Genomic DNA, 9,529 nt, shown 5'->3' on the forward strand with positions numbered 1-9,529 from the left:
TTGAGCTAACTTCATGATTTTTATTGCATACAATCTCTAAGCTATTCTTACCCACCCCAAATAGTGGTTTCCATTTTATCAAAAATTTCATATTTTATGTTTTTAATCTATGAGAAAGGAAAACTTTTTATTTAATTACACTTTGAAAAAAAACATTTCCAAACGCACATTAATTCTCTCAACTGTATATCCAGCCTTTAAAAGAGATGAAATGGTGCTCTCCGTGAAAATCTGGCACATATGATTGTAATCCCTTACAGAAGTTTTCTTGACTTGTACCTCAAAAAAATTCAATTACATAATTGGGATTCCAGGGCAATAAGGCAGAAATTCTTCTTTTGGGGCAGTATTTTAATGCGTTAGACCAATATCTTGCTCAACCAAATGTGAATGTGGATGAATAGGTCGGCTCCATGTGAAATTGATACAAGATTTGGTGCATGAACTGACTGAAACGTTAGAATTGAAACATCAATCTTCATGATGATGATGATTATTATTGTTGTTGTAAAGATTGTCCAAATAGTGAAGTCCTCTATCTCTAAAGATTTTTGTAATTCTTGAAGTTTAAGTCTTGAAATTAAAGCCTTAGAATATTCTCAAATATCTGATAATTTGGCATTTGTAAATGGGTATGCAGCCAAGCTGTTGAAACTCTAGTTGAGTCCCGCCTGATATTAAAATTTTGATTTCTTAGGCAAACAGAAAACTTGTAATTAAGCAGGATATTATAAGTGTATATTGTGAACTATGTTTTGGTTTTAAGACTGATGCATTGGCATAAAACATAACTTAATGCTAGTTAAACTACTGTGGTAATGAAGGAGAACTGTTGATGAAGTTTCAAGTGTAACAAGCAGTGTCATAACCTCTACTTGAAACTATGCTTAATGTTTCTTATCTTAGTTGATGTTCTTGTTGTATTGGCCATCTACCAGTTGGAGTTCATGGTTTCCAAACTCCTCTTCATTCATTTAATTCTCCAAGACTCATGGATTCACCTTATTTATTCTTGTTTTCAAGGGCAAAGATATTTTTTGTTTACTATTCTACAAAAAATTATGTAGTAGCATTTCATATTGTATTAGTACCTAATTTGAAATGATCACTTCCTCTATTATGCAAATTTTAGATTATTATGGCCAATGAATCAGATTCAGGCCTCAAAACTTTCACAAGTTTAGATTAAGAGTCCTAGTTTTCATTTATTTTCCCATGGATCCTCACTCATCTAACAACTTAGGTATGAATGAACTTTGGCCAAACACATGATTCATGGTATCAAAAGACAGTGTACAATTCTTGAATGATAGTAATTACTAGATGGGAATACTCTCAACAGAAGCTTGGATTCCAAACCTTGTCCATGTTCAATGGCAGTAGCAAAGTGCTTGCTCTAGCAGTTCCTCTAGATTTTGTGTCTGTCAGAAGTATCAAAAGGAGCAGGTTAGACCCCTTTTAAATAGCCAGAAGAATGAAAAGAACAGGGAAAACAAAGAGATCTCTTTGAGTTTTTTTCCCTTGCTCACATCCATGAGTGCAAGGCCCTTAGCAGCCAGCATATTGTTAGGTATAGTGGAAAACACTTAGGGGAATACAATTATTGTAAAGATGATTCTTGACACAAAACCTAGTGTGTGCGAGGGAATACGAAGAAAAAGCCTTTGAGTTAGTGAGCTTTTATTTCCACATTCTCAAGCATTTTATTGTAACCATGTTAAGGTAATGAAAGAAATCTATTTTTCCATAGCATTTTCTGTTTACTCCATTTGTTCGTTGTTGTTGAAGATCCTAAATTCATTACCAAGGATTTTGGTTCTATCAAGTTGTCTTACAATCTAAATGGGAATTAAATAGGATTATTCATTGATTTGTTGACGGTTTCTTTCTCTAATAGAATTAGTCAATTTATTTCCCTAAATTGACTTGATTTCCTTTTTTTATATATCATGTAATATTCCCAGATTTATTTTTGTTCTTTTATAGTCTATTCTGTACAATTTTACTGTTATTGTCTACTCTATATAGGCTTATTCATAAATTGACAATCCTCCCTCTTACAGGATATCTCACTGTCAATAGCACCTAATTCCATCTCATGTCTTACCCTACTATATATTATTTCTAAATATAAGTAGACAAGTCTTTGTAAATATGAGAAATGGCATCTTTACTTTTTCACTTATTTTTTGCATTACCAACTGCAATTATGTTGCTTTCCTAACATGGCCATGTTGTCAAACATTGCATGCAAGGTCCATCAATGTTTACACGATGTTCAACTGCAAGATTTAAAAAAATCTGCAACCGTTTACTAGAAGAAAAAATATAAGCCATAAGAGACCTCCAATTTGGAGGTCTATTGAACTTAAATTGCACAGAGGTATGCCACAACATCTGTATCTTTTTAATCCAACATTTCAATGTTGGATTTAGACGAATAGAGTTCTCAGCCCAAAAACACTATCCTATTACAGCCATCGATGTTGGCCTCATTTTCGGCCTCCCAACAGAAGGGTGGATTCTGCAGGTGACCTCTACATCATCAGAGCATCCATTTGGGACTATTCGGGCATGCGAGAAGAAACTCCTCAACTTACCTGTAGGCGAGGAGTTCCGTAGAGCATTCATATTCTACGCATGTGCCACATTGTTGGCCCCCACGTCTTGGCTCAATGGTTGCCGTAACTTGTGGCATACCATCCATGAGGATGGATTCCGAAATGACGTTAATTGGGCCCAGTTTGTGCTTGACCAACTGGTTGAGGGAATTAGGCGATATCAACAGTCTAACACCTCTTGGGTACATGGCTGCGTTTTATTTCTACAGGTAGTGAACTTATTCAATATTTGTCTTCCATTTTTTTTTTATATATAATTTTATTGCACAACTAAGTAATATTTGCCTGCTGATGTTTGTATTTATTATGCAGCTGCATTATGTCATTAAATTCCAAATTCCTTTAGTCCAAGTCCCCATTATAGTGCCCCCAGCATTGGCATGGACTGATGATTTGATTAAGCGGCGACTAGTCGTTGAGATAAAGGAGTTTGGAGCATTTGGACATGTTGAGGTTGATTTTGTAAGTGATGCATGCATAAATATATTGTCATTACCAGCATAACACTCATTATTTAAGTACTAATCTTTAGTGCTAATTATAGGCGTCCTAGAGATCTCCAATTGTAGAGAGAACTATGGAGGCAAAGACTAATGTGGACCATGACACAAATGTTGATGCTGAAAATAGTGATGTAAGCTGTTAATTTTAAAAAAAATTAATAAATGTTCATTTCATTGTCATTGTAATTTATTTTTACTTCTTAACTACAAAGAAATATGTTGTTGTGACATTTTTTGCTCAAAGATTAACATCAATATCATGTGATAGGAAATATGGCATCAATATCATGATGCAGAACGAGCAATCGACCAATATCAACGGGGCATTTAGCAGCAGCTGAGAATAATGTGTGGCCTTATGCATAAGTTAGGGGCTCGAAGACATAGTGGGGTAAATTCAGATGCTGGTGGTCACTTTGGCTATGTACCAGCCAACACTCCCACAGCCGATGACCATGCATTTCCTGGTGATGAAGACATGGCTTCGCATGCTGCAGACCATGTGATAGACACACCAGATCGCGTTATCGCCCCTGAGTTTGAGTTGCAGCCCAACGTACCCATTAATGCAGTAAGTGGTAAGTGATAAAATTTATGCAAACACCCATATGGTTAACAACCCAAGTACCCAATCATAATGTATACCTTTGCTGACTAGTTCTAAATCTCGTATTGCAGATGGTGAAGAACAACCAGAAGGTAATGTTGTCCCCACAAATAGGAACGTCCGGAGATGCCGAGTGCGTCGAATGGCTCCAAACCTGTTGTCCCCATACATATCCCAACCACAAACCAAACAATCTGCCATCAGAATGGACCTAAAACAAGCAACTACACTGGTATTTGGAGAGGATTTGGATGCTAGGTAATATACTTCAAAGACATTTCTCTCATTGTATGATAGTGATAACACAAAAACTAAATTGTATGTTTTTGTAACAGTGAGGAACTAGTGTCTATGCATGACACTATCCTAACCAGAGGCAATTTGGGCTGCTTCGAAGGGAATGGCTAGATAAGGAACGACATGAATATGACTTCTTATCCCTCTTTATGCATTATTTTAAGTTTGAAAATGAAAGTGTGGTTCTGATATAATTAGTTGCTTACACTTTTATGATCTACGAAATCAGGTCGTCCATGCCTACTGTAGATTGTTGCAGTATGAACATGAACTGAATACGAAACTGTTTCTATCTCCCTACATAGCTGTAATGATGACTATTCCATTAAATCATTGCTTAACTTTATTTTATGTCTTGAACCAATCATTACCTACAATGAAAAACCTGATGTTATCCCATATTTGATATGCAGGAAATGGTAATCCACTCCCAGGCAAAACACTTAGTGAGGGAAGCAGTTATAGGATAATTTGAACTACATGTGTATCAGATGGATATTCCATATGTCAATGTTAACGAGGTGGATTCTTGTGTTTAATGCTTAGATTTGTATTTTTATTGCATGAAGGTACAAAATTTAGATGTATGTTTAATGGTAGTCTATTAGTGTAGGTCTTCTTACTGGTTCTCATAAAGAACCATTGGACACTGTACGTATATGACCTATCAAACAAGAGAATCCAACTGCTAGATTCTCGTCCTGGTATGAAGAAGACAACTTTAAGTGGAATACAACAAAATCTGGTAAAGTAACAAGTAACAACTAATAATTTGTTAGGTATGTCTTCCCATAAAAATTTCAATTGTTGCGTTAATAAATGTTTCAGGCTAAGGTTGTCCTATGGTTGGTTGCACACAAGAAAGAGGTATCACCTTATGATTTGAGGACATTCAATTTCCTAACACTTGATGTACCCCTCCAACCTAATGAGTGAGTGTTGACCTTGCAGTCTGGGATGATGTTAAAATGGATTGCAACTTATTTTAAGTTCCTCTCATATGTATAATTCCACACTTAATAACATTTTGGTAATGATATTGACGTAGGCACGATTGCGGAGTTTTTGTAATGAAATTCATGGAGTTGTGGTCAATGGGCGGGTTCTCCAAATCAATCGATGTGGTACGTAGGAGGAATTATCTATGACTATCTCATTAATGTTAAAATAGTTAGAAAAGCCTAATTAATTAATTTGCTGATTTGTTGCTATAAACTTGAATGAATGCAGGGGAAATTGAAACATTATAGGTTGAAGATTATGGAGAGTATGTTGTTTTCACCACAGAATGCACATCGATATCATGTCTGGAGGGATTAATGGGGATTGTAATTTGTGATGAGACTGTATAAAGTTAGCACATTTGTATGTAATTTATGGTGGACAAACGTAGTTCTTTAAATGTTTTTTTATGGTGCCACATGCAGAAATGAACACTGAGATTATGGGATTAGTAGGAGTTTGACTGTTTTTTGACTTAAGTTGATTGTCATTGCATTGTAAGTAAACAGGGAGAATTAAATATTATTAGAATGAATTTTCAAAATTGCATAGAAATTAAAACCTTGGTTCTCTGCCACTTGTCAACATATGAAACCGTAGTAGTCGCTCTCACAGGTATGATCATATTCCTCTATATATTTCTCTATGAATACTCTTTTAGTAATCTCTGCTGGTTTTGCTCACTTGATTTTCAATCAACTTGCACTTGCCTGATTGTTCATGTTCAGGGAAGAGACTTGATGTTAGGAACTATTCTTTGTGGCTGTATGCATCTTGTTGATCTGGCCGACAGTGAGAGAGTAGACAAATCTGAGGTCACTGGAGATAGACTAAAGGAGGCACAACATATTAACAAATCACTCTCTGTTCTAGGGGATGTCATCTCTTCTTTTGCCCAGAAGAATCCACATGTCCCTTACAGGAATAGTAAACTAACAGAACTTCTTCAAGACTCACTTGGTAAGAATAAACTAACACATTTTTAGAGTATGAACTTCATATTTGATTCTGTTTTGTTTAATTTTATTTTTTAAATTATAATATGGCATTTAGATTGTAATTCTATTTAGGGAGGCAAACCAAGACACTAATGTTTGTTCACATTAGCCTTGAACCGGATGCTGTTGGAGAAACAATTAGCACAGTTAAATTTGCAGAGCGGTTTGCCACGGTAGAACTTGGTGCTGCTCATGTAAACAAGGATAGTGCAGATGTGAAAGAGCTGAAAGAACAGGTTCTAAATGCTCTAATTATTTATCATTCTTCTCAATTCTTATTTATTCTTCTGAAAACTTTGAACTATTATTTTAGATTGCTACTCTTAAGACAGCTCTGGCAAGGAAAGAGGGAGAACCAGAGGACATGCAACATTCATTTTCTAACAGTTCTGAAAGATACAGAACAAAAACCAGTGATTTACCACCTTTTCATTGTAAAAAGCAGGCTGGAGATATGTTAGATGATCAAAATAGCTGTAGGCAACCAATGTGGGATGTAGGCAACATCGAGGTAAATATTTTTTTTTAATCATGATGAGATATTCCTCTTTCTTAACCCCAATCATTGATATTTGGCTTTGAATAATAACATAAGTGTATTTAAACTTGAATGATAGCAAATTGCTGATGATGAGGAAACCTTTATTTCTTGATAATCATGACACGCCATGCCTAAGTTTGAAGATGATCATAAACTGTGTATTATATCACATTCATTGGAAATTTTCATAAAAAGTAATTTCTAGCTCATGTATGATTAGGTTCCATATAGATGTGGTCTAGGTAGACATCAAATAATGGCTTCATTTTAGTTGACTGATTATTATGCATCCAAGTCTTTGTGAAACCAGAATTCAAGTTTGATGTTCTGATTATGTAGGCACGCAACAATTCCATGATGAGGCAAAAGAACCAAAGCTTTGATCTTGAGGAGTTACTAGGGAAGTCACCTCCTTGGCCTCCAGTCAGTAGTGATGTGCAAAATTATGTGGAGGACGACAAAGACATTGGCTCTGGTCAGTGGGTATATAAGGTTATGGTGAATAAGCAAGATATTGTACCCAGAGTTCGAAACCCTTTAGGATGTTGGGAAACAGAGAATAGGAACTTGCCTGATGCTTTCTACCAAAAACTTATTTCAGATTCTTCAAAGCTATTCCCGGATCAATCATATAACATATTCATGGCAAACAATTGTTATGACATTGCTAATAATGATGATTTGCATGAGGATGCTGCCACCGGTGCTTCTTTTGATGCCGATTTGCTTTGGCAATTCAATAAAGCAAAAATAACTAGCATGATTAATGGGATTGAGTCAAAAATCATGAAACCTAATACAAAGCCAACAAATAGTCCAGAACTAAGGTAATGCAAACTGATTTATTTCTCATTTCAACTATTGTTACCTAGTAAGTTCCCATGTATACTGACAAAATGTTCTCAAAATTTTCTTGTAGGAATTTGAATTCTACTGTGGGCCCTTCACCATCATGGAAACTATCAAATGGGGTTGGGACCCGACAGCACAGGAATGGAAGGCACCCAGTTCCCGCATATGGGAAGCGAAAAATTAGGAATAGAAATTAACACTATGATTACTCAAATATTTTTTGTTTCATATATAGATATTTCCTTTTGGTGTTCTTTATGATATATAGTTCAAGGCAACAATAATTCCAGTTGCTTGTAATGTTAGTGGTGAGTTCACAGGTGTGTTCCACCTGTTTTGTTTCAATTACAGATACATCTATTTGAAGAATCTATACACTTCGTTGTTTTTCTTTTTTACTTTTTCTGACATTGGGTTCCAACAAGTCAGGGTTGTTATGGGTTTCAATTTTACCTTCAATCAAACTAAGACACAATACTAAAAGTTGTCTCCTGAATTCCCATTGGAGGTTTGAAATGAGATAGAATTGGAAAATGAAGCCTCTTAGAAAGGAAAATTAGGCAATTAAGAGTGTAAAAACAAGGCCATCTCAAACGAGGTAAAGTTTGAGGCATCGGGCTCAGGCTCTGTGTGCAAGATGACCAGCCATTATCACTCAAAGATTGAGCTTAAGGACGAGGACATCAAGACCGGCAAAGACAAGGCCATGGTGATGTACAAGGTTGTGGAAGAGTACCTCCACGCCAACCCAAATGCCTATGCCTAATAGAGTGTATGGTTGATCTTATTTGTTATCATACATGTTGGTGTGGCTTTTTCCCTTTTTTATCCTAGGTTTTTTGGTGGGCAAAATTGCTTATGGCTTGGTAATAAGAACCCACTTTGCCCTTGGGTTAGTTGGGTGGATATTGGCTTGATTGATTATAAAAAAAAGGTTTTTCAGAGACTTATAGTCAATATTTGTGTTGAAATTATCCCTGGACTCCTACTTTAGTATTGGGAACTAGCAAGTTCAGACAAGAGAAAAGGGGAACTCAAGAATAATCCATAATCACTTGAAAATTATTAGTCTTTATTTTGGAAGTTATTATGTATGATTTTAAAAATTATTATTAACCATTCTCATAATGCAGTAGCTCTACACCTTAAAAGTAATCATTCACCACATCGAAAAATGGCGATCATCATCCTAAAATTTTGGACTAATGGGAATGACACCGTTCAAGCACAAAACACCTTTTTTAGCACTAAGTACTTGGTTAAAAAGCTAATCTATCAAGTCAATTCTCGTTAGATTACAGGCAGGCTACCTTTATAATTCCTAAATTACAACTGTTACAATTTTTGAAGCACGTGTTTCTCATACAAAGCAAAATGTTTCTCTTGTTGGGATTCCTGAACTAAAGCAGCTCAGCCCCATAATGATGTTTTGTGAGTTCTTCCATAAGTTTCAACACAATGAATTTTGTATAGTCCTCTGGGTTCGTATGTTGGCTGTTATTGTCCTCGTTGGACTTGAATATTTAAACACCATCTTCTGACTGCGTGAACTTCAGAGGGCTAGTTGTGATCGTTGACATCTTATTTCCTCTTGTTATTCTTTCATTAACATCCATATCTTCAATAGATTCAATAGCCAGGTAAAGTCATCTACTCTCGAACGTTTCCCATGGGAAGCAGTGTTGAGTTTATCGTCCATTGTTGTTTTATTAAGAGAAACTGATGTTAATTGTTGCTGAAGTAAATCAAGTTTTCCTTGTGTGGATTGTAGTTGAACAGAAAGAGCTTTTGTCTTGTTGTTTGCCTGTGCACATGCTGCATGCTCACTCTCCAGAAGGCCTTCAAAGACTTGAACTGTACGAATTGTTAACCTTGTCTCAGATTCAGAATAGAGGTTAGGCTTTGGTGAATAGCTGTGTCCTTTGCAACTGCAACGACATTAAATAACAATCATTCCAATAATGCAAGCTTTCTTCAGAAAACCAAGGTGGAAAGAAAAACCTTGGGAAAGAAAGGGAAAAATGATCAAATTCAAAAAAACTTAAATCTCAAAATCAGTGCTTACTAGAGGCTGCTTTACAAAGGCTTTTAACATCATCAAACACCAA

General features: G+C 35.8%; 1 protein-coding gene across 1 annotated transcript; it reads left to right on the plus strand.

Moving 5' to 3' along the window:
• Positions 1-5,628: 5,628 nt before the first annotated feature.
• Positions 5,629-7,618, plus strand: LOC117928259 (kinesin-like protein KIN-14I; the record flags this gene model as incomplete). Its single annotated transcript, XM_034848170.1, has 6 exons — positions 5,629-5,645; positions 5,737-5,990; positions 6,101-6,264; positions 6,342-6,539; positions 6,909-7,396; positions 7,489-7,618. Coding segments are annotated over 6 exons (1,251 nt in total), but the record flags the coding sequence as incomplete, so codon positions are not given.
• Between the last annotated feature and the right edge of the window lie 1,911 nt (positions 7,619-9,529).

The sequence above is a fragment of the Vitis riparia genome, chromosome 13 (assembly GCF_004353265.1).
Source record: "Vitis riparia cultivar Riparia Gloire de Montpellier isolate 1030 chromosome 13, EGFV_Vit.rip_1.0, whole genome shotgun sequence".
NCBI classification, from domain to species: Eukaryota; Viridiplantae; Streptophyta; class Magnoliopsida; order Vitales; family Vitaceae; genus Vitis; species Vitis riparia.